Raw genomic sequence first — 25,889 nt, forward strand, 5'->3', positions numbered from 1 at the left:
TGACTGCTTTTGACTCCTAACAGCTGATTTGACTGGTTGTGGCAGAGCTCATAGAGCTTGCAAAAGCCTAAAATATGTATTATGTGTCCATTTACAGAAAAAGTTTGCTAACCTGGAACTAAAGCATCCCATAACAGGACACAAGCTTCCTGAAGTGCTCATTCAAATGAGGGCACAAGAGTGCTGGAGAATAATGTGCTACAAAATATGAATGAGCGCATCAGTGTGGACAACACTCAAACTAAAGTAGACTTTGTTGTGAGCCCATCCAGGGAAGATCCTAATGCCTGCTGGGGTCACTAGCGTGTGACCACCAAAGACACTGGCCATGTTATGGGGTGTACCCACCGACATCCCAGTCCATTGGCACCATAGCTATAGGAGGTTTAATTCTCTGTATGTCTACATAGTTGTGATGCAGCATTGGCTGGTTGCAGACCAGTCTGTGCCACTGAGGAGGTGTGCCTTGGGCTACAGGAAGAACCCTGATGTAATGGGCATCATTTTTCATAAGTCCTACCCAAGCTGGAGAGCAGCCGCCCATTCAGCAGCATTACCATCTGGATAGAGGCCAAGCAGGACCAAGATATACCACTTAGATTTGTATTTTCAAAGAAGGTGGACTATTTAATAAACAGAAAAGAAATGTGATTTATCTACGAAGGAGAGTTGTGGATTGACAGGTTTTCAGTGGAGCTCCCATTTTGTGTGGAGCTGGTATCAGATCCTAGAGGCCTGTTCTGAAGGGACATGCAGAGTGACTCAACATCCCTGCTTTCTGAGTCCTGAGGAGTTTTCTGGAATGTGGGATTTTCATGCTAAACTACGAAAGTTCTGGGCATACCAAGAAAAATTAGTTATCCTAGGGCTATTGCTCTTTAATAGTTTTTTTTTTTTTTCAACGTTTTTTATTTATTTTTGGGACAGAGAGAGACAGAGCATGAACGGGGGAAGGGCAGAGAGAGAGGGAGACACAGAATCGGAAACAGGCTCCAGGCTCCGAGCCATCAGCCCAGAGCCCGACGCGGGGCTCGAACTCACGGACCGCGAGATCGTGACCTGGCTGAAGTCGGACGCTTAACCGACTGCGCCACCCAGGCGCCCCAGGCTATTGCTCTTTAAAGGAAAGTTCTGGAGGAGAGTGAGGTCTGTATCATGGCAGTGTGAGTCGTTCCTTTTTTCCCTCCCCTTTGATTTACAAGTAACGGGGCATCCAGAACCAAGCAAAAGTGCCTCTGCAACAGTATGCCAGGACACCTGGGACATCCACCCACATGTGCATCAAAAGTGGGTGGAGATACACAGATGATGCTGTGTATCCACGGGAGTCATGAGCGTGGCCCACCCTCACCTGCTTCTATCGGGGGGGAAAGTAACCTGGAGAATACACAATTGGGCACTCATGGGAAATAGGGAATTTGTGGAGGGACAAGCCCATCTGATGCGAGAACTTGGCAAGCCTTTGGAGTTAGATAGAGACAATTCTGTAGTCAGAGAAAAGGGAGGAATGGGTGAGGCAGCCCCACTCCCAAGAGCTCACGCTGCCGGGCCTTGGGATTGTGCTGGTGGCAGCGTGGCAGCTGGGAGCAGCTACCTTTCCCAGCAGAGGAGGTGGAAAGTGATCACAGTGTGCGGTGTGGTCAGCCTGAGAAGAGAAACCAAAAACTTGTGTTATAGCACCACCTTCTGGAAATGAAAAGAAAGGCTTCTAATTGACCACTTGTTAAGCTGTTAGAATCCAAGAAAATGAAGCCTTCCATAAATAAGAAAGGAGTTTCCTGCTTTAAATGTGACAGCACAGGCACATTTCATCCAACGCTATGACAAATCACAGCAATATGGTATCACAAAAGGAAAATGATAATTCTCCAGGAACTCAACTCAAGACACGGACTACTGCAATATAACCAATAAAGAATTCAAAATAGCTGTTATGGAGAACAAACTGATGGTTGCCAGAGGAGAGGGGGGTGGGGATGGGCAAAATAGGTGAAGAAGAATGCAAGATACAGGCTTCCAGTTATGGAATGAATAGGCACAGCATAGGGAATACAGTCAATATTTCCAATAGCATCGTATGGTGCCAGATGGTAGCTACACTTGTGAGCATAGCATAATTTACAGAGATGTTGAATCACTGCGCAGTGCATTTGAAACTAATGTAACATAGTATGTCAACTATGCTCAGTTAATGAAATTTTAAAGCAAAAAACAAAACCAAAAATTTCCAAATAGCTGTTATGAAGAAATTCAATGAACTACAGAGAACTCAGGCAATTCAATAAACCCAGGAATAAAATTAATGAACAGAAGGACTACTTTACCAAACAGATTGAAATTATATTATATTAAAAAAACAACAACAACAACAGAAATTCTGGAACTGAAGAACTCAACGAATAAGATGAAGAATGCATTACAAAGCTTTGGTAATCGCGCAGATCAGATGAAAAAGAAGAATAAACAACCTGAAGGATAGGGATCCCACAATTGTTCAGGAGGAAAGGAAAAGAGAACTAAGATTTTTTTAAATGTGAAGAAACCCTGCAAGAGATATCAGACTTATTAGGAGAGCCAATGTAAGGATAAAGAGTGACTATAGTTGATAATACTGTATTGCATGTTTGAAAGTTGTAAAAGAGTAAATTTTCAAACTCCTCCTCACAAGAAAAAAATCTGTAACTGTGTATGGGGAGGGATGTTTACGAAACCTATTATGGTGATCATTTCACAATACATACAAATAGCAAATCATTACGCTGTACACCTGAAACTAATATAATGTTATGTGTCAATTATGCCTCAATGAAAAATTTAAAAATAAAAAATAAGTAAAGTCAGGAATGATGATGTTAGATGAACCCAATTTATAGTTGGGTTCTCTGATAAAAACACCCCCTTTAGCTGGCTATTTAATTGCCTGGGTGACATGTAAGAGAAAACAAATATATAGTTTTACATTTATATTTATATTTATATATTTAATATATATGTTTAATATTATCATAGCATGTCCAAACCTTGAGGTCCTATCCTAATGCCTATCATTAATGGGAGATAAATTCAGATTAATTTAGTTATGACAATTTAGCTATCTGGATCACTGTCTTTCTAGTAATGAGGAACTGGAAGAGCAACTGTAGATACTTACTGATTTTATTTATGTTGGGTAACACTGTTTTCAGGAAAGCAGAAGCAGAGGTTCTTTGTAGGCTCCACTTCCTCAGTTGGCCATGGAGAGAGAAGTGTGAATAAGTGAAAAGATAGTATTTCACACTTCTCATTTACTTTTATTTTTTACTTTCATTTTTAAGAAAGAGAAGGGGAGAGAGAGCTTACAAGTGGGGAGGAGAGGGGCAGAGGGAGAAGAGAGAGAATCTTAAGCAGGCTCCACGTACAGTGCAGAGCCCGACACGGGGCTTCATCTCAAGACTGTGAGATCATGACCTGAGCTGACATCAAGAGTTGGACACTTCCCCGATTAAGCCACCCAGGCGCCCCTCACACCTCTCATTTAAATTGTCAGGCATGTATAGGACACTTTGGGTGTGACAGTAAAGACTAAATATAATGGACATAATAATGGCCCCATCTTACAGGGTTGCCTGAGGACTATATAACATAATGTGAGGAAAATACTTATTGAAGGCATAAGTGTTCAAAAGATGCTAGCTAACAGGTTTATTAATCATAATCATTAATGCAACTCTAACAGAATACCAAGTAATGACAGTATTTTTTAACAATAGCCTTGGGAAAGCTACCATAATATTTCTGAGTTTTCCTTCCCAGCTATAAAATGAGACTAACGATTCCTACCCCTAAAAATTGCTGAGGGGATAATATTTTAAAAATTATGAAATTCTTATTTATTTATTTAATTGAGATACAACTGACACATACCATTATGTTAGTTTCAGGTCTACAATATAATGATTTAATATTTGCATATGTAGTGAAATTATCACCACAATAATTCTAGTTAATATCCATCAAACACATAGTTATGAGTTTTTTTTCCTTGTGATAACTTCTAAGATTTACTCTACTAGCAACTTTCAAATATACAATACAATATTAACTATTTTCCCTATGCTGTACAATACATCTCCAGGAATTATTTTATATGAAATTCTTTTTAAGTTTATTTTTTTATTTCAAGAGAGAAAGAGAGAGAGAGAGAGAGAGAGAGAAACAGAGAGAGAGAATGAGAGAGTATGAGCAGCATAGGGGCAGAGAGAGAGGGGAGAGAGAATCCCAAGCGGGCTCCTCACTGTCAGTGCAGAGCCTGATGCAGGGCTCGAACTCACGAACCATGAGATCATGACCTCAGCTGAGATCATGAGTCAGATGCTTAACCGACTGAGCCACCCAGAAGCCCCTATGAAAAATTCTTAACATTAGCCTGGAACATACTAAGCATCCATCCATCCATCCATCCATCCATCCATCCATCTATCCATCAATCCAACTATCCATCAATCTACCTGCTAAGCAAACATTTATTGAGCATATACAATGTGTTTTGTGCTATTGGGCTAAGTGTTGGTCAGTCATTGTAGATAAACCATAATCCCTACTTTCATAGATTTCATCTTCTGATGAACTATAAACAAAACATAAATATTGGCTCAAATATGGCTTTATTATAGTAGATAAATTAAGGTTTTTATTTACAAGTTGGGAATGTTAGCAAATGAGAGATAGTGTGTGAATAGGAAGACTTGTGTACCAAGGCAAAGGAATTTAAAGACAAAGAGGTACCGCCTAGCAGAGTGCTGGCCAGTGTGATGAGACCTACAGTGTTGCACAAGCAGTGGACAAGTTCCCCAGCAAAGGTGGAATCAAACTAATAGTCTCTGGAGCTATGCTGCTAAATACATAAGTACAATGGTACAATAGATGATTGCTGAATAAATTAATAAATTCGTCCTGCAAGAATAAATGCACCATAGAGATGCAGTAACAAAAATAGAACACGAAAACACAAGTGTTGAAAATACAGGAAAACATGGAATGAAAATTTTTTTTAATGACAACAAAAATTTGGGGGCAGCTAAAGGCCCACTATAACTGTCTCTTAAGTTTCTCTGGCAAGAGCTAGCCATTCTTAGGAGAATTCTCTGTACCTCTCACTTGTGGAGTGTTAAGTAAACAAGGAAACCATCACTGATGATGAGTTCCAGGCTAGAGCTCCATCAGGTAGGTAGGCTATCCGGAACTAAGAAGTCAAATCCACCCTCAACTACAAATAGCAAGCATAAGGTCCAAAGCAAAGCAGTCAAGAGCTAGATGGATGTAGAAATGGAAGGTATGCGGGGCACCTGGGTAGCTCTGTCAGTTAAGCCTCTGACTTCGGCTCAGGTCATGATCTTGTGGTCCGTGAGTTTGAGCCCTGTACTGGGCTCTGTGCTGACAGCCCAGAACCTGGAGCATGCTTCAGATTCTGGGTCTCCCTCTCTCTCTGCCCCTCCCCCGTTCACACTTTGTCTCTTTCTCAAAAATAAATAAATATTTTAAAAATTATTAAAAAATAAATGGAAGCTAAGCAAAGAAATTAAGGTAAAGGTCAAGAGAAAATGTCTAAGACTATTTCTGTGAACAGGATTGGGATGTTTGAAGCTTATAATTGCGTGCTGGCCTGGCTTAGCCTGGAATAAAAGTTTTTGCCTGGTGATTCAGTTATTTGATCTATTTGGGGTGTGTGTGTGTGTGTGTGTGTGTGTGTGTGTGTGGGTGTAAATTATTGGTGAATAAATACATTGGAAATTGGAATTCTTCCCCCATGTTGTAACACTTCCTAAGTTATAATACCATTAGATTTTCTTCTCTGTGGGAGTTTAGTCTCCCTAAGTGTAGGGGCTCCTATTCTGCTTCTAGAAAAACAAGCTCTGCTTTAAAAATAGTACTGTAGGAGCACCTGAGGCTCAGTCAGTTAACATCTGACTTCAGCTCAGGTCATGATCTCATAGTTCGTGAGTTCCAGACCCTCATTGGGCTCCATGCTAACAGTGCAGAATCTGCTTGGGATTCTCAATCTCTCTCAATCTCTCTCTCTCTCTCTCTCTCTCTCTCTCTCTCTCTCTCCCCCTCTCTCTCTGCCCATCCATTACTTTTGCATTCTCTGTCTCTCTCAAAATAAATAAACTTTCAAAAAAAAAATAAAGATAGTACTGTAAAACTTGTTTCCTGAGAATTACATTGGCCTGGAATCTAGTCTTTTGTTGACAGGAAGTACAGATTTGTGGTGCGTTCATGTTCGCCCATAAAATTCATTTGTCAACCCTAGCAACACCCTAAAATGCCTTATAAGATCCTGACATGCATATAAATAGGACACCTCATGCTCTGGGGGAAGCCAAGTGAGTGACATCAGTTATTCTAACAATAGAAGCATTAGGGTGTGGACTTCAGGGTGTCCTGGGTATAGCCCCATTTGTATATCAGCACATCATCATCATTATCATCATCGTCATTGTCATCATCACTGTGGTAATCGTCACCCCTTGTAATGACATTTCATTACAGGGGATAATTTTTTTTAATAACTAAATATAGTGTGTGGGTGCATTAAATGGTGAAAACCTTGGGCCTCTGCACTGATGAAGATGTTTGATGGTCTCTGTTTCAGAACACTGTATATATGCAGTTTGAAATTCTCTTGAAGAGAATTTACTGGTTTAGACAAAGGTCACACAAATCATAAAACAAGCAACATTTAAAAAATTCTGCAGTAGGGGCATGGGCATTATCCCATTGTCCTAATTAATAAAATAAGCCTGAGTGAGTCTATGTGGTCTAAGGATACCTAATTTACTAGATAAAAGAGAGGAACTTGAATGCAGATTAACTTCCAAATCTTTGCATTCTACTGTGAATGCAGAGTCCACATTCTAATTCATGTCACTGGAAAGTTAAGTTGTGACAGCGATATCTTGCACAGGTTACCAGAATGAAGATGAACAATATTCATTAGACATAGGTACGTGGCTTTTTCATCCAGGCATTTGGCAAGGTTGCTGTTGGCAATATTGACATTCTGGAAACACAAGCTGTATGATTTGGAGAATAACTTTTCTTGAAGGACACTCATGAATAGACTGGTGCTCAAATGGAAATTTTTGGATAGGTAGAGACCTTGAACTTCAGTTCTGTTCTGTTAGACATCTTGAATAAAGATGTAGTAGTGAGAGTTAGGATCTAAAAAGTTTTGAAAAACCTTGGAGCAAAATAAAATTTAGTAAAGATCAGTGCAAAGGTCTTCTCTTGGCTTCAAAAGCACAGGATGGTAAGAGATGTGGAGGCAGTTCTGAAAAAAAAGTAGCACATAAAGAGAGATCCTTTCACAGGTCTGAGCGCACTGAAGGCGTTTGGTGCAGTCCTGGATGAACCCCTAAGAAAGCAGTTAAATAAACTGAAGGGTATTGAAAGCAGAGAGGCAAGGAGGGTGGAGGAACTCAAAGCTACTCCACATGAGTATTCTGTTAACAGATCGCAGCCCCAGGCATGGAGAAGACGAGACACAAACTGGACAAAGCAAATGTCACCTGGTACTTGCAGAGCTATTGTGCAGAAAAGGGTAAAGCTTTTCCTCGGTGGCTATAAGTGGGGAACTGAAGATGTGGGTAGATAGTATGGTAAGACATTTCAGCTTGTAAGCAATGAATCACTTTAAATGTCAGCACTGTCACAAGATGAGCAGGCAGAGAGTGGATGACTACTTGGAAGGGTGTTTCCAGTAACAGTGTGTATCTTCAAACACTGAGATTCTGAGCTTCACAGATCCCTCCCCTGCTCTTTAAATATTTGACATGCCATCATCACCAGCCTCATTTTTATATAGGGTCCCAATATTGGAAATCGTTCCTTTTATGTTCTTAAGATAATTTTGAAGATCTACAGCAGAGTTCAAACAGAGTTTACTTTGCATATTGATTTAATAGGTAAGAGCAGGAAGCTCACAAATGCCATATGCAAATTTGTTCCAAATGAGCTCTAAAAATGGATTTGGAGCTAATTGTTCAGGCACGTATTTCACTGGGGATGAAGCACTGGCCAAACATATTTCAAAATGACGAAGAGGATGTGTTAGCATCAAACCCAGGAAAAGGAGCAGTAGTATGCAAGTGATTCAGAAAAGGAGAACATTCCATCTGAAGCCTTAAGGAGAAAAGAGAACATTGCCTGAAGTCTTATTTGGAAACAAAAGAACTGTGAAAATAATTAGTGGCAAATAACTTACAGCACTGCATTTCCAGTATGGGTCATTTTTAAAAATAAAATTTTATTGTTTCAGCATAATCTAGAGACAGAAAAGTGCACAAATTATAAGGGTAAAACCAGATAAATTACCACAAAGCAAGCACATTTGACTACTGCCCAGATCAAGAGATACCACAGAAGTCCTCCTTCCAGTCATCACTTCTACTTGTGACTTATCCTACATCAGTTTTGCCAATATTTAAATTTTATATAAATGTAATCACTCAATGCCTTCTTTTGCAGCTGACTTCTTTATATTAATACAATGTTTGCAAAATCCATCCAAGTTTTCGCGTGTAGAATTACTTCATTCATTTTCATGGTAAGAGCAATTCTATACATTCCACACTGTCATTTTTGTAATATATTTTATTTTTTTTATTGACCTCTGGGATGTTTCAGATTTGGACTGTTATACATACTGCTGTTATGAACTGTAACTTTTTTTGGTACGCATGCGTATGCATTTTCTGTTGGTTAAATATCTAGGAATGCAATTGCTGGTTCATGGTCATTTGGATATTCAGCTGTAAAAACACAGCTTTAGTGTGCCACTTTTCCACTCCCTCTAGCAGTGTATGAAAATTCTATTTACTCCATATCCTCTGCAACACTTGATATTCTGAGGCATTAAACTCTATTCAAATTTTAAATTTTAATTGTGAGGTATTAAATTCTATTTAAATTTTAGCTATCTGATGTACAGTTAGTGGTATTCCACTGCAGTTTTTGTTTCCAGTTCCCAAATCACTAATATGTGTTTATTGGGAAATCTTTTGCAAATTGTCTATTCATATATTTTGTATACGTAAACTTCATGTTATTATCTTTTTCTTATTGGTACTTAGTTGATGTGAGTCCTTTGTCAGTTTATGAACTACAAAAATCTGTTCCCACTCCATGATTTGCCCTTTTACTGTCTTGATGATGTCTTTGCTGGGCATAAAAATCTTATTTCAGTGTAGTTCAGCTTATCAGTATCTCTTTAGTGATTATTGATTTTTGTATTCTAAGAAAAAAAATTCTTTCTATATCCCAAGGTCATAAAGATACTTTTCTTTGTTATCTTCAGAAATCTTATTATCTTACCTTTCACATTTAGATCAACTTTCTATCTGGAACTGATTTTTATGTATAGTGTGAGGTAAGGAGTCAAGATTCATTTTTTCTTTCATTTGAATGTCCAGCTGACCCAGCCCCATTTATTGAAAGATCATTATTTCCTTCTGTTCTATATTACCACCTTTTTTGTAATTAAGTGTCCATACATGTGTGAATTAGTTTGTGGACTGTATACTCTTCCATTAGTCTATTTGTACATTATTCTGCTAATACTATATTGTCCAAATTATTTTAGATTTAAAATAAATCTTGATACCCAGTATTTTAAATTATTATTATTTTTAATGCTTATTTATTTATTTTGAGAGAGAGAACCTGTATACATGAGGGGAGGGACAGAAAGAGGGAGAGAGAGAATCCCAAGCAGACTCCAGGCTGTCAGTGCAGAGCTCAGACACAGGGCTCAATGTGGGGCTTGGTCTTATGAACCACGAGATCATTACCTGAGCTGAAATCAAGAATCAGATGTTTAACCCACTGAACCATGCAAGTGCCCCTCTTGATACCTGACATTTTAAATCTTTCAAATATGTCCCTTTTTATCATTGTTTTTGACATTTTAGACTCTTTACATTATCATATACACATTCAAATCATCTTGTCAATTTCCACAGAAAACACTTGTTCAAATTTTGATTAGAAGTGGATTTAATAGAGACAAACCAAAAAACATACTCTTAACTGTAGGGAACAGATAGTTACCAGGAGGGAGGTGGGTGGGGGAATGGGTAAAATTGGTGAAGGGGATTAAGAGTGCACTTACTCTGATGAGCACTGAGCAATATATGGAACTACTGAATCACTAAATCGGACAATTGAAACTGATATGACATTGTACATCAATTACACTGGAATTAAAATGAAAACAAAAAAAGAAATGCATTGAATATAGGTAGCTTAGAGGAGAACAGACATCCTCACGATACTGAATCTTTTTATCTGAAAGTAATATATAGTCTTCCATTCACTGAGGTCTTTTTAAAATTTCTCTCAATGTTATACAGTATCCCACATAGAAGATCTTCTAATATTCTGTTAGATTTATTTTAATATTCTTTGATCCTAATTTAAATGGTATTATTTTAGGGGCACTTTAGTGGCTCAGACAGTTGAGTGCCCAGTTCTTGGTTTCAGCTCAGGTCATGATCCCAGGGTCATGGGATTGAGCCCTGCATTGGGCTCTGTGCTGAGCATGGAGCCTGCTTAAGATTCTCTCTCTCTCTCTCTCTCTCTCTCTCTCTCTCTCTCTCTCTCTCCCTTTGTTCCTTTCCCATGCTTGAACACTCTCTCTCTCTAAAAATAAATAAATAAGGAAAGAAAGAAAGAAAGAAAGAAAGAAAGAAAGACAGAAAGAAAGGTATTATTTTAAAAATTGCATTCTCTGCTTGTGTGTTGCAATCGTGACATATGATCGATTTTTTTGCAAATTAACATGTAACTGTTTTGCTAAATTAATAAATTTATTCTATTAGTCTGTCTGTAGTCTTTGGAAGTTTTATGTATAAAATTATTCCACTGGCAAATAAAGACAGTTTTATTTCTTTCTTTCTAATACTTACACCATTTTTAAAAAATATTTTATTTTTTTAAAAGTAGTCTCTATACCCAATGTGGGACTTGAATTTACAACCCCAAGATCAAGAGTCACACACTCTACATACCAAACTGAACCAGCCAGGCACCCCTCCAATATTTATACCTTTTATTGACTGTTTTGCCTCATCACACTGGGTGAGGATACTATGTTGAACCGAACATCTAATATCAAGAGGACAGCTTTCATTGTTTCTCAGTGACATATGATGTTTGCTATAGGATTTTGTAAATATCCTTCTATTCTTAGTTTGTCATTTTTCTTTTTTAAATCATGGATGGATGTTGAATTTTATTCAGAGATGTGTTTTGGTCTCTATTTGAGATGATCATATGATTGTTCTCCTTTATTTGGTTTATGTGGTAAATTGCATTCATTGATTTTTCACGTTACACTATCTTGCCTTCCTGGAATAATTCTCACCTGACCGTAATATATTATCATTTTTTTTATATCACTGGATTTGCTTTGCTAATATTTTGTATAGGCTTTGTGTCTATATAAATGAAAGTTAGTCTCTCTTAGGTCTTTATTGTAATGTTCTTACCAGTATTTGCTATCAAAATTATGATGACCTCAACAAATAACTTGGAAAATTTTTCTCTTTTTCTGAGCTATGGAATAGTATATGTAAGGTCAAGTTTATTTCTAAATATTTGGAGGAACTGATTAGTAAAATTGATGGACATGGAAATTTCTTTCATAGGGTTTTAGTTACAGATTCAATTCATTTAGTAGATACTAAATTATTTGCATTTTATATTTCTTCTTGCGCCACTTTAACCGTTTTGGTAAATTATGGCTTTTTAAAAAAAATATCTATTTATATTTGACAGAGAGAAAGAGACAGAGTGCGAGTGGGGGAGGGGCAGAGAGAGACTGAGACAGAATCTGAAGCAGGCTCCAGGTTCCGAGCTGTCAGAGCCATCAGCACAGAGCCCGATGTGGGTCTTGAACCCATAGCCATGAAATCATGACCTGAGCCAAAGTCGGACACTTAATTGACTGAGCCACCCAGGCACCCCTAAGTTATGGCTTTCTAAATCATTTCATTGAAATTATTACCCCCAAACTGATATGATATCCTTTTGTTTTTATTTCCTTAACAATGGGATCTATAGTTAAGACCCTTTGTTATAAAAAAATCATTCTTGATATTGGTATTTTGTGCACTTTCTTTTTTTCTTGATCTGTCTTTCCAGGGATTTGTGAAATTTATTAGTCTTTTAAAATGTATTATTAGATTTATTTTCTCTAGCACATTTGTTTTATATTTTACTGATATATGTTTTTAATTTTATTATTTGTTTCTTTTTGCTCCTTGGCCTAATTTTTTTTTATGTTTACCACAATAAGTTTATTTTTTTATTATTTTTTAATATGAAATCTATTGTCAAATTGGTTTCCATACAATACCCAGTGCTCATCCCAACAGGTGCTCTCCTCAATGCCCATCACCCCCTTCCCCCTCCCTCCCACCCCCCATTAACCCCCATTTTATTCTCAGTTTTTAAGAGTTTCTTATGGTTTGGCTCCCTTCCTCTCCAACTTTTTTTTTCCTTCCCCTCCCCCATGGTCTTCTGTTAAGTTTCTCAGGATCCACATAAGAGTGAAAACATATGGTATCTGTCTTTCTCTGTATGACTTATTTCACTTAGCATAGCACTCTCCAGTTCCATCCACATTGCTACAAAGGCTGTATTTCATTCTTTCTCATTGCCAAGTAGTATTCCATTGTAGATATAAACCACAACTATTTAAAAAAATTTTTTTAACACTCATTTATTATTGAGAGACAGAGAGACACAGAGCGTGAGCAGGGGAGGGGTAGAGAGAGGGGGAGACACAGAATCTGAAACAGGCTCCAGGCTCTGAGCTCTCAGCACAGAGCCCAACGCAGGGCTTGAACTCACAAACTGCGAGATCATGACCTGAGCTGAAGTTGGTTGCTTAACCGACTGAGCCACCCAGGAGCCCCTAAACCACAACTTCTTTATCCATTCATCAGTGGATGGACATTTAGGCTCTTTCCATAATTTGGCTATTGTTGAAAGTGCTGCTATAAACATTGGGGTACAAGTGCCCCTATGCATCAGCACTCCTGTATCCCTCGGGTAAATTCCTAGCAGTGCTATTGCTGGGTCATAGGGTAGATCTATTTTTAACTTTTTGAGGAACCTCCACACTGTTTTCCAGAGTGGCTGCACCAGTTTGTATTCCCACCAACAGTGCAAGAAGGTTCCCGTTTCTCCACATCCTCTCCAGCATCTATAGTCTCCTTATTTGGTTCATTTTAGCCACTCTGACTGGCGTGAGGTGATATCTGAGTGTGGTTTTGATTTGTATTTCCCTGATGAGGTGTGACGTTGAGCATCTTTTCATGTGCCTGTTGCCTCAGCCTAATTTTTTTAACTAGTGGAAATGGATACTTGGATGATTTATTTTCAGCTTTTTTTTTTCTTTGACAGGAAGCAGGGTTTATTGTGGGCGTGAATAAGGAGCGGGCAGTGTCAAGGTTCTCATGACTGCAGAGCCTACCATTTGTCCAAGGGGCCACAATTAGGGATGTATTTGACCAAAGCCATAGCTATCTGGGATAAGCTACTTTTCAGCCATCATGTCTTCAAATTCATTCACATTAAACTTAGTAAAGCCCCACTTCTTGGAAATGTGAATCTTCGGGCAGCCAAGGAACTTGAACTTGGCCCTGCATAGCGTCTCAATCATATGCTCCTTGTTCTGTACCTTGGTACTGGTGGACATGATGACTTGGCCAATGTGGACCCTGGCCACTGTGCCCTGGGGCTTTCCAAAGGCACCCCACACACCTGTCTGGAGCCTGTCAGCTCCAGCACAGGACAACATCTTGTTGATAAGGATGACGTGGAAGGGATGGAACCGCATTTGGATGCAAAAACCATCTTTGCCACAGCTTTTCACCATGTACTTGTTAGCACACATACGGACAGCCTCCAGGGCTTCAGAGGAGAGCTGCTCGTATTCCTCTGGCACTGTGTGGCCACACAGTGGGAACTGCTCCACTTCTGCCGCCTTCTGCCCAAGGTCAAAGATGCGGACCTTGGCATCAGGGACACCTCTGCAGAAACAAGACTTTGGACACCGCTTGTTCTTACAATACCAGTAACACCGGGGTGGGTGGTGGCCCATGGCAATACCACTGGGCCCATGGCCCAGTGGCAAGCCAAAGGAAAAGAGGTTATTTTCAGCTGTTTACTCCTAATAACAGCATTTAAGTATGTCTATAGCTGTATTCTAAAAGTTTTGATACGTTGAACTTTCACTATAATTCAAAGAAAAATATCTCCTAATTTTCATTTGTATTCATTCTCTTAGTGTTTGAATTACTTAAAAGTTTATTACTTTTCAAATATAAAATTTTTAATATTATCTTGTTTCATTATTGATTTCTATCCTAACTGCAATGTTGTCAGAAAATGTGCTCTGTATAATTTTACTTTTTGATATTTTTTAAGGTTTCTTTTAGATTCATCATTTGGTTAACTGGCTTGGCATTTGGTATGAATTTTGCATTTGCTGAGTATAAGGTATGTAAATAAGGTCAAGTTTATTTATTGCATTGTTCAAATCTACTGTATCCATGTTGAGTTTTTGTCTGTTTGGTGTATCAGTTACTAAGAGACATCTGTTAAAAATCTCCCTATGATAGGGGTGCCTGGGTGGCTCAGTCGGTTAAGCGTCTGACTTCAGCTCAGGTCACGATCTTGCGGTCCCTGAGTTCGAGCCCCGCGTCAGGCTCTGGGCTGATGGCTCAGAGCCTGGAGCCTGTTTCAGATTCTGTGTCTCCCTTTCTCTCTGCCCCTCCCCCATTCATGCTCTGTCTCTCTCTGTCTCAAAAAAAAAAAAAAAAAAAAAAATCTCCCTCTGATAATGGATTTGTCCATTTTCCTTTTAGTTGCATCATTATTTTGCTTTACATATTTTGAAACTCATTATTAAGTGTAACAAATTTACAACTATAATATTTTGGAAATATTAACTCTTTTATCATAATAAAATTTCCTGTGTTTATTGCCAATAAAGTGTCTTGCCTTATAGTCTAATTTCCCTGAGAAATATATAAAATATAGTTATATTGGCCTTAAAATTTTTTTTCATTCATCTATTTTAGTTTTTTTGTGTTGCATTTCAAGTGTGTCTCTTAATCAACATTTACTGTCATGTACTTTTTTTCATGTAGTCTAAAACCTTTGTTTGTGATTGCTCACTCATTTAGATACTATTATATTAGGGGGTTTGTATAATTCTTTATCTTATTACCTCTTTAAATATTGGTTCTGCCTAATTCTTTCTCTTCTCTCTTTCTAGGACACCAATTCTGGGCATGTTAGGACTTTCCTGTGTCTTCTTTGTGATTTTGTGTAATTTTTATCCTTTCTTCCCTCCTCTGTTCTTCAATCTGATATTTTCTTCTGATTTATTCTAGCTCCATTTTCTGTGTCTCATCTTCTATTAGCCCCATCAATTGAGTATTTAATTTTATTATTTTATTTTTCTGTTTCAGAATTTCCATTTGAATTTTAAAAGCTAGATTCCCAAAAGAAATGTAAAATTCTCTGCATTTCACCTTATTTCTTCAAACTATTAATCAGTTATTTTAAAGTCCTTCAATCTGTATCTCCTTATGCATTTGTTTCTATTTTAGGTTTATTTTCATGATTTTGGTTATTAGGTCTTATCTTTTGACATAAGTATGCCTATTAATATCAATTGAAACTTGAGGAACTCCCCTCTACTTGCTAGATGGGATGCTGCCTGATTCATGGGTCATTTAATAAGACCAATTATAGGGGTGCCTAGATGGCTCAGTGGGTTAAGCATCTGATCTCGATTTTGGCTCAGGTCATGATCTCACAGTATGAGATTGAGCCCCACATGGGGCTCTGCACTAACAGCACAGTGTGGAGCCTGCCTAGAATTCTCTCTCTCCCTTCACTCTGCCCCCCTCCCCCAATCTCTATCTCAAGTTAAACAAATAAACTTTAAAAAATAAAGCCAATTGTATCTTCAAATTGTATCTATCTATATCTATATCTATATCTATATCTATCTATATATATTTGTACAGAACCTTGAACAATACATGCAAAAATTTTCAGAGCTAATTTACTGATTTAGAAAGTGTTATCATTCTCTAGAACTTTTTTTTTTGGCTCCAGAAATTACTTTTTTTAGGTGTTTGTTTGTTTGTTTGTTTGTTTATTTATTTATTTATTTATTTATTTATAAAGGGAGAGAGAGAGTGTGTGAGCAGGGGAGAGGCAGAGAGAGGCAGAGAGAGGCAGAGAGAGAATCCCACACAGGCTCCATGCTGCCAGTACAGAATGTGATCTCACGAACTGTGAGATCATGACCTGAGACAAAATCAAGAGTGGGAGGTTTTAACCGACTGAGCCACCCAGGTGCCCCTCCAGCCATGACTTTTGCTCGTGGTAAGAGGGAGGCTGTTAAAATGATGATGAATCCCTTAATCTATTCACTGATTATCTATTTACCTAACTAATTTAGTAGATTAGAAATTTGGCTCTAATCTTGTGATGACATAGCATTTCTAGTTCATGCCTTCTCCAAAGGTGAAGTCCTATAAAGGTCCCACTTGAAAGCTTGACTATAAGGGTGCCACCTTCTTTGTGGTCCCTGGACTCTAATTTTTCCCCTAAACAGGTGTCCTTCACTTCTGAGCTTCCTAACTACCCCTTTCTGCTCAATTTCTCTGCCTCTCAGTGGCCACTTACAAATCAGAAACACCTTGAGTGAAAACTAGAATTAAAAATCAGGTTCACCCTTTGTACTTCTCTTTTCCTGGGGATTTTGTTTTTTCAGGTTCTCATGACCTGGCCAGCTTTCTATAGCCTTCAAACCAATAGGTTTTATATTCTATCCTTTTTTTTTTTTTTAGTTGTTCTTAGAAGGTGGGTGTGTCTGGAACAGTCTTCTCTACCATTACTAAAAACTAAAATTCCTCCAGTTTGAGTTATTTTGAAACATATTGAGTTTTTTTTACTCCTATTTACTCCTATAACACAAAAATGGCACACCTGCTGCAGCTGAAGACTTTCCAGACAAAGAGACCTTCCCTTGAAACTAAAAAACAACAGTCAGATGCACTAATAATATTATGCGTAGAACAAGAAATGTGAACAAAAGGAAACAAGGATTGCAAACTGTTTGCCTAGAATATTCTTCAGCATTTGACAGGAAACCGGAAATCATCAGAAATTACCAAAATCATAATTCTAATTAGGGCCTTGAAAGTAGAGAGAACCCAGGGATGGTGTGTTTGATGCTCGCTCTTCTCTTTTTTTTAATGCAGAAATGTCAAATTAGAGCTAAAAACTGGAGTATATTTAAAATGTTGATATTTAACAAATTAGCATTTTAACTCCCAGATTTCTATACAAAATTATCATGTAATTTACACAATAGTTATAATATTTCTAGACTATTACAGTGCTGCATAATAAGCTAGACAAATTAGAGCAGTTTGAGGAACTTATTTTTCTTTCAAATACTTGCCGTTTATGTCTGTGACTGTGTGCTTATCTTCTTTTGGAGATAATGTTAAGAGTCTAAAAAGCAAGGCTGTGGACAAATGTACTCCCTTACTCTGCCACTCTAATGGTCTCTGCTTGAGCCATCCTCTCTCTCACTCTAAGTAAATGAACTGTTCAGTGTCATATCATAGGCAATATTATATATCCATGACAGAGCTAATCACCAAAATACATGATAAGAATAGTAGTTCTAGGTCCCCAGTTGGTGACAGAACAACTCTGTCAATTTTCGAAGGGAAATACTACATATACAATCTTTCATCCCAAACACAACACACAGTTTATCTCCCCTTTTTGTTTTTGATAATATCATTTTTTTCCTTAATGGATTCTTACAGTAGTCCTAAAACCTTAATATTTCTTGACAGTTGGCCTTGTTGTCATTTTGCAACCTGGATTACTGTTCATCTTTTTAAGAGCCTGGTTTTTCAACGCTAGTGTGTTTGAAATAGTTTTGAGGTTTTGTGGTTGCTGTTGACTCTCTTACGGAACTTCGAACACACCAGTTTCCTTTTGCTTTAGTGAACTGGCTGGGCCTTTTGAATGCACGCAGTCCATGGAAGTGCCCAAGCAGACTTATTACTAGAAAAGAATCCCATCTGGAATTCAGACAGGTGGCCCATCTCAGTACCTCCCTGAGAAGTCTGGCTTTTTCAGGTAAGTGCAGAAGACCTGGGGTGGGACGCTCATGAATGAAGGTTATGCGTGAAGAGAACATACTGAACTTACCATTGAAGTTCTAATTCAGAATCTTCAGTCTCGCTGTAAAAAGCAAGCTTATTTCCTCTTGATCACAATTCCTCCTTTAGAAAAGGAATTGTCCAGTTCTTTCCATGTAGTACACACTGCTCTGAAGGTGACACCCAGTTTTTATATGTGGTCAAAAATGAACAAAAGTGGTTTCGGAATCTGTCAAAAGAAAAAAGAAAAAAAGAGAGTCTTGTTAAAACCATCATAGAGGCCTTTGGGCATTTGATATTGCATTTACATATTATTAAAATGTTTATATTTTAAGTGTTTTTTTCTTCTGAAAATCTTTAAGCTCTATTATTGGTAATATTCTCACATATGGTTTAAAACTATTCTGGCAGCCTTAATCAATAGAAGAAAACAATCAACAGCAGTCAGGTACTTTGAAATTTCTAAAAGAAGTATATTCAAAGTAACATGTGTAATAATGGTTATTATGATTCTTTTATCCTATTTTTGCAGTACTATATGACAGAGGGAATCTGAAAACAACTTTAAAATCACAGAATTGCAAGAAGTATTGCACTTCAAATATGTGAAATAAATATAATGTAAACTTTAAAAAAGTAAGTCAGTAATGTACAACTTGAGTTTGAGTTTAATCTTGCTTAACAAATTTGTAATATAATTTTGGATGGGTCACTTAATTCCTGGATTTCAACTTCCTATACAACTGCGTAATTATTTGTCTAAGAGATTTTAAGGACTCCAGATTTACAACTCCTTGTTCTATTTTTTATTGGGTTTAAGTCAATCAGTCAATATTATAACTGATCAACAGGAGTAATGAGAAGAACAATAAATGAGGAATCAAGTGGTATGAATTCTAGTCTTCTGTTTTCTAGTAATTGGCTGAGTAATTTAGAAAATATTTTCTAAACATTTTAGGCCAGGGCTTGCCAAATTTTTTCTATAAAGGACAAGATAGTAAATAACTTAGGTTTTGCCATCCAGGAGGCAAAATTGAAGATAATATGAAATCATTCAAAAATGTAAAAACCATCTTTAGCTCACAGGCGATAGAAAAATGGGAGATGAGCTATATTTGGCCTCAGGGCCATAGCTTTCCAACTCCTGTTCTAGGCAATGATTTCCAACAATTATAAAGTGGAAGATGTAGGAGTTTGTGGATGATACATAGGGTGATCCACCAATCCCCTAAAGTTGTATACAAGAGTCTGAGTGTATGTAAATATGCTACTTTTTAATGAGAAAAAAAGCCCACATATTTCATCAGATTTTTGAGGGGTTCAAAACCCAATGTAAGGTCAAGGACCACAGGACTAGATGATTCCTAAAGATGTTTTCCAAATCTAAAATTCAATGAAATGTTTGTTGGATGTCTACTATGTCTAAGCCACCGTGCTAACACTACAATAGATGTTATTAGCACATTATGACCAAAATAACATGTCAAAAATATACTAAAGAAGATTGTAATATGCACAAATCAGTAATATCCTTCCAAATAATAGCTTTGGCAAAAATTCTGCAATTAGTCAGACATTTTTGAGATATTACTTTGCAAATTGTCTTCAAATCTGGTATGAATGATGTCAAAATATTAATCAAATATTCTTATTGTCTTATCTTATTTTTGATGACAATGGTATTAGTCATGATAACCATAATCGAATTTAACCTAAGCAGAGTTTCTTTCCTAAAAATATGACTTCTGTAAGAGCAGGAACTATGCATTTTTCATCCTTGTATTTGGGAACAATGTTTGTCACATACTAAGTGCTCAACATCTCTGGAATGTATATTTGAATGAATGAATGAATGAATGAATGAAAAGACAATCCTATCATGGCACATAATTACGGTCACATTGAAGGCCTAGCACCCAAAACGCTCTAAAAACAATCATTGCTAAGGCCAAAGATTGCTTCTCTTTTCAACTTTGGACATAACCGTGATTTCAAAATACTTGGTCAACTAAAGATTGCAGTTCCTGGGGATTAAGTCATCTTTTTTAACAAGAGTGAAGTTTGTTGAATTTAATTCACATGTTACAGATGTTCCAGTAACCTAGTCTGTGGGAGGGAGTGATGGAGAGTGGTGTTTGATTAAGGAATAGCAGCATGCTCAGCGTCTGAGCCCTTCCTGCTAAGACCAGGTAGTTGGTTGTACCAGCTAGAGCATTACACGTAAACAGGCAATCCAAAACTCAGATCTAATAGAACTTACAGTAACACTCTGTTCTATGATAAAGAAGTTCAGCCTGATTTCCATTGCCTGGCCAAATGATGATGCCAAAATCTGAGCACCATTGACTTGGGATTCCCCACAGCTACACAGGGTAGAAAATGACTTGCAATTGAAATGTACCTCTCTTCTCTATCTAGGAATAATTTCATTTTATGAAAGGGGAATTCAATTTACAATAGCTGGCTAGTGATTCATTCACTACTCTAGGGAAATTTGAATCTTAAGATTTAAAAAATTTAAGAAATGTTAATGAAAAGCCTGCGCAGTCCTGTGTACATCTGGAGTTATGCCTGAAATGTCCTTATTCAAAAAAGTGCATCCCACCTCCTTCCCTGCTTTCACTCCCCCTCCACTGCAAAAGCTATTAGGTAAATAGCAACAAACTATTCACTTTGGGATGTAATTATAGAGCATGCCTGTGCAGTGTCATGCTGCATTAAATAACACCACTTGTTCAACTGTTAGAGGTTGTGCTAAAGTCATATTCCTGGATCTCCTTAGGGATTGAGATTAGTCCTACATAGAGTCAAAAATTCCAAACCTTCATAAATGGGATCTCAAATATATAACCCAATTATATTTAAGGTCCAAGGTCTGGCTTAAGTTATGACAGGAAGCTCCATCCCTTCCTGAAGGATTTTTGAGATATTCTGGGCTGTGCTTCAGTGTTCTATAAGCCCAAAGCAGCGGGTGCCTCTCATCTGACTGCTGCCCTGGGATCTATCTGCAGATCAATTCTGCACCTTTCTTTCTTTTCTTTTCTTTTTTAAAATATTTATTTATTTATTTTGAGAGTGATCAAGCAGGGGAAGGGCAGAGAGAGAGGGAGAGAGAGAATCCCAAGCAGGCTCCGTGCTGTCAGCACAGAGACTGATGTGAAGCTCGATCTCATGAATCATGAAATCATGGTCTGAGCCGAGATCAAGAGTTGGATTCTCAACCAATGGAGCCACCCAGGCACCCCACCTCTGCACCTTTCTGGCTGGCTTCATTCCAGAAAGTGAACAAGGCACCTCTGGTTCCCTCTCAAACACAACTGACTTGAATCTGTAACAAATTTTTCTGCAAACTTTTTCTTGGAAGGACTAGATAATAAACATCTTAGGTTTCATAGACCATACAATCTCTGCCACAACTACTCAACTCTGTAGGTATCATGCAAAAGCAGCCACAGATAATACATAAACAAGTATCTGTGATGAGATAAAAACTTTACTTATAAAAACAGGTGGCTGGTCCACCGGCTGTGGTTTGCTGGCCTATGAACTATATTGAAGGCTTGATGATAACTTAAAAATTACAATTTTGTAGAAGGAAATGAAAAAGTTAAAGTTAGGATCACCTAATGTGGGCATTACTACTTCTTTGTGGAGATATCCAACAGCTACCTCTCATTAGCCCTGGGGTGTGGCCATGCTACTGAGGCCTACTCACGATTCTGGGGCAGAACACTTCTCTCCTTACCTTCACATCGACAAATTCAGGTTTCTCCCTTCCTATGTGAAGCTCTGCTTAGAGTGTATCAAAAATAAGTTTGTTCCATAATCATCTCTAAAGAGCAAGGCCCATTGAACAGAAATGCAGTCCATCCACATATGAAGCATCTTCAGTACCTTCTAGTTGTACTACAAGAAAGCTCACCAAAATATCCTTTCTTTTTTTTTTTTACATTTTTTAATCTTTATTTTTTTTTCCAATATATGAAATTTATTGTCAAATTGGTTTCCATACAACACCCAGTGCTCATCCCAAAAGGTGCCCTCCTCAATACCCATCACCCACCCTCCTCTCCCTCCCACCCCCCATCAACCCTCAGTTTGTTCCCAGTTTTTAACAGTCTCTTATGCTTTGGCTCTCTCCCACTCTAACCTCCTTTTTTTTTTTTTTTTCTTCCCCTCCCCCATGGGTTTCTGTTAAGTTTTTCAGGATCCACATAAGAGTGAAACCATATGGTATCTGTCTTTCTCTGTATGGCTTATTTCACTTAGCATCACACTCTCCAGTTCCATCTACGTTGCTACAAAGGACCATATTTTGTTCTTTCTCATTGCCATGTAGTACTCCATTGTGTATATAAACCACAATTTCTTTATCCATTCATCAGTGGATGGACATTTAGGCTCTTTCCACAATTTGGCTATTGTTGAGAGTGCTGCTATAAACATTGGAGTACAAGTGCCCCTATGCATCAGTACTCCTGTATCCCTTGGGTAAATTCCTAGCAGTGCTATTGCTGGGTCATAGGGTAGGTCTATTTTTAATTTTCTGAGGAACCTCCACACTGTTTTCCAGAGTGGCTGCACCAGTTTGCATTCCCACCAACAGTGCAAGAGGGTTCCCGTTTCTCCACATCCTCTCCAGCAACTTTAGTCTCCTGATTTGTTCATTTTAGCCACTCTGACTGGCGTGAGGTGATATCTGAGTGTGGTTTTGATTTGTATTTCCCTGATGAGGAGCGACGTTGAGCATCTTTTCATGTGCCTGTTGGCCATCCGGATGTCTTCTTTAGAGAAGTGTCTATTCATGTTTTCTGCCCATTTCTTCACTGGGTTATTTGTTTTTCGGGTGTGGAGTTTGGTGAGCTCTTTATAGATTTTGGATACTAGCCCTTTGTCCGATATGTCATTTGCAAATATCTTTTCCCATTCCGTTGGTTGCCTTTTAGTTTTGTTGGTTGTTTCCTTTGCTGTGCAGAAGCTTTTTATCTTCATAACGTCCCAGTAATTCATTTTTGCTTTTAATTCCCTTGCCTTTGGGGATGTGTCGAGTAAGAGATTGCTACGGCTGAGGTCAGAGAGGTCTTTTCCTGCTTTCTCCTCTAGGGTTTGGATGGTTTCCTGTCTCACATTCAGGTCCTTTATCCATTTTGAGTTTATTTTTGTGAATGGTGTGAGAAAGTGGTCTAGTTTCAACCTTCTGCATGTTGCTGTCCAGTTTTCCCAGCACCATTTGTTAAAGAGACTGTCTTTTTTCCATTGGATGTTCTTTCCTGCTTTGTCAAAGATTAGTTGGCCATACGTTTGTGGGTCTAGTTCTGGGGTTTCTAGTCTATTCCATTGGTCTATGTGTCTGTTTTTGTGCCACAAAATTATCCTTTCTTGACTAAAGCAAGTGTCTGTCCTAAAGACAAATTATTTTCCTGTTTCTTTTTTTTTTTTTGCTAAAGAATACACAAAATTTACCATTTTAACCATGTTTAAGTGTACTGTTCAGTAGCATTAAATATAGCTACATTATTATGCAACCAACACCACTATCCATCTCCAAAACTTTTTCATCATCCCAAACTGAATCTCTGTACCCCTTAAACAATAAATCCCTACTCTCTACTCACACCCTGGTAACCACCATTCTACTGTCTGTCTCTTTCATGTTGACTATTCTAAATCCTTCAGATAAATGGAATCATAGTATCTGCTCTTTTCTGGAAAGATAAATTCTTGGTTCTATTGTTAGAATCACATGAAAAAATAAATCACCTGTCTATTCTGGCTCCCAGCGATCTCTGGTTTGAAAATATTGGCATCTAGTCTGAGAACACCTGACATGAATTATCTCCCACTATTCTCCAATCTGTTGCCCCTGAGATATTATTAGAATATCTCATCTTTCCCCCAATGCATATTACACATTATCTTCTTTGTAAAATTGTGATCCATGCCTAGACCACTGCTGCATCATTTTCCCCTCTGGGACTCCTAGTTGTCAAAACCAGCACAGCAACTACGTCTAGGGCCTTCACTGACATTGACAGATGGAAATGTTCTCCTCTTTTTGTGTCACCTGATGTATTAGAAAAACCACCCACTCTTTCCCTTTTATGGGTGTGTCCTTTACTACTAATACAGAATACCTCAATTCTGACACTTCTGGTTAACAAATGTACAGAGCCTTCTCTTCCCACATCAAGTATTTCTCCACAACACCAGCTGTGGCCTATAATTTAACTTGATCTGACACTATCTACCTGGAGACAGAGTCAGACCCCACAGGTTAAAGGCCAAGTCCCAAAAAATTGCTCCCAGCCTGCTTCAGATACCAATCACAAGTAGTAGGTCCTCATGGTGCACATCACTCTGTCAGATTTGGCTGCAAAACACAGTCTTCCACTACTCCCTTCTCAGATTTGATTAATTTGCTAAAGCATCTTACAGAACTCAAGAAACACTTAACTTACGTATACCAGTTTATTAAAGCATATTATAAAGGTTACAAATGAACAGCCAGATGAAGAGATACATAAAGCAAGGTCTTGGGAGGGACCCTGAGCCCTGGAGCTTGTCCCTATTGAGTCAGGGGAGATGCCCTGCCAGTGTGGATATGTTCACCAACCTGAAAGCTCTCCAAAGCCCCTACTTTTGGGATTGATCAATTATGAACTCCATTTCCAGTCCCTCTCCCCTCTCTGGAGGATGGGATGGGACTGAAAATTTGGGATTTGGTCTTTCTGGTGACTACCCCCCCATACAGAAGCCATCTGGGAGCCCACCCGGAGTCACCATGTTATGAGTACTCTTATCACTTAGGATTTTACAAGGAGTTAGGAATCCTGTGTCAGGGACTGGGGGCAGAGACAAATATATGTGTTTCTTATTATTTCACAGCTGTACAATGGCACTCATGTAATTTATCACACAGTGCCTAAGACTATTTTAATGCAAGTCTTCTCTTTCCCCTAGGTTGTAATCTCTTTGCAGAGCACTGACCATATCTAGCACAGACTTTATTCTATGCAGGAGCCTGACTTAGAAAAGCTTTAGTTGGGATTTGCACATGATATGCAAGAATTAAATTCAAAAATTTCATCAATCCACTTCCCCCAGTCTCTCTTTCCATACACCACATTATTTACAATATATCCTAAAAATATCTCTACCAAGAACAAAATTGCTAAATTGGCCTGTTTCAGATCTCTTCCCATGAAGCAAATGTCAAATAAAACTTTTTCTTGTTTTCAGGAAAAAAAAATGAATAGTAAAATAGGGATTATTATCTACTTCGTTCTTTGTTAATATTATAGGTAGAGAGGCATGTGGAAATATGCAAAGATGTTTATGACCCCTTCTGTCTAGGAGACAATAATATATTTGGAAAGCTGCAATTTATCCATGTAAAACAAATGCAAAGATCATGTCATCATGAGGATCTGTATTTGTCAAAATTTTTATGGCTTCTAAGCAGGAGATAGGTATAATAATCTTTATTTTACTACTAAATTTTTAAAGAAAATTTAATGAAAAGAACTTGAAAGTTTAATGTCAAATTTTGTTCAGAGAAAAAGATCTAAAAGAGGCCAATTCTAAGATGTTGCTCTTGGCAGAGACATTAACAAGAAAAAAAGTGGTTAGATAATTTTT

General features: G+C 37.9%; 3 protein-coding genes across 7 annotated transcripts in view; 1 reads left to right on the forward strand and 2 right to left on the reverse strand.

Annotated features, from left to right (window-relative positions):
• THAP5 (THAP domain containing 5) overlaps positions 1–25,889 on the reverse strand; it is a 184,561-nt gene that overhangs the window by 91,047 nt on the left and 67,625 nt on the right. For 4 of the 5 annotated variants that reach the window (XR_013553019.2, XR_013553021.2, XR_013553023.2 and 1 more), the window contains exon 4: positions 18,301–18,480. Coding sequence is in view for 1 of the 5 variants with exons in the window: in XM_078440534.2 (XP_078296660.1) it covers positions 18,363–18,480 (118 nt within the window). In the remaining 4 variants the exon portion in view is untranslated. Of the gene's footprint in view, positions 1–16,885; positions 18,481–25,889 lie in introns of those variants that run through there. The other variant, XM_078440534.2, reaches the window with a different exon arrangement.
• LOC132679891 (large ribosomal subunit protein uL16-like) lies at positions 12,539–14,680 on the reverse strand. Its single transcript, XM_081790910.1, has one exon. It carries the CDS (start codon positions 14,144–14,146, stop codon positions 13,580–13,582), a length of 567 nt encoding a protein of 188 aa, XP_081647036.1. The 5' UTR covers positions 14,147–14,680; the 3' UTR covers positions 12,539–13,579.
• The window catches only part of GPR141 (G protein-coupled receptor 141), a 44,572-nt gene continuing 36,802 nt past the window's right edge, over positions 18,120–25,889 (forward strand). The window contains exon 1 of the mRNA XM_060633913.3: positions 18,120–18,228. The gene's annotated coding sequence lies outside the window, so the exon portion shown is untranslated. The remainder of the gene's footprint in view (positions 18,229–25,889) is intronic.

The sequence above is a fragment of the Panthera onca genome, chromosome A2 (assembly GCF_046562875.1).
Source record: "Panthera onca isolate mPanOnc1 chromosome A2, mPanOnc1 haplotype 2, whole genome shotgun sequence".
Classification (NCBI taxonomy): Eukaryota; Metazoa; Chordata; class Mammalia; order Carnivora; family Felidae; genus Panthera; species Panthera onca.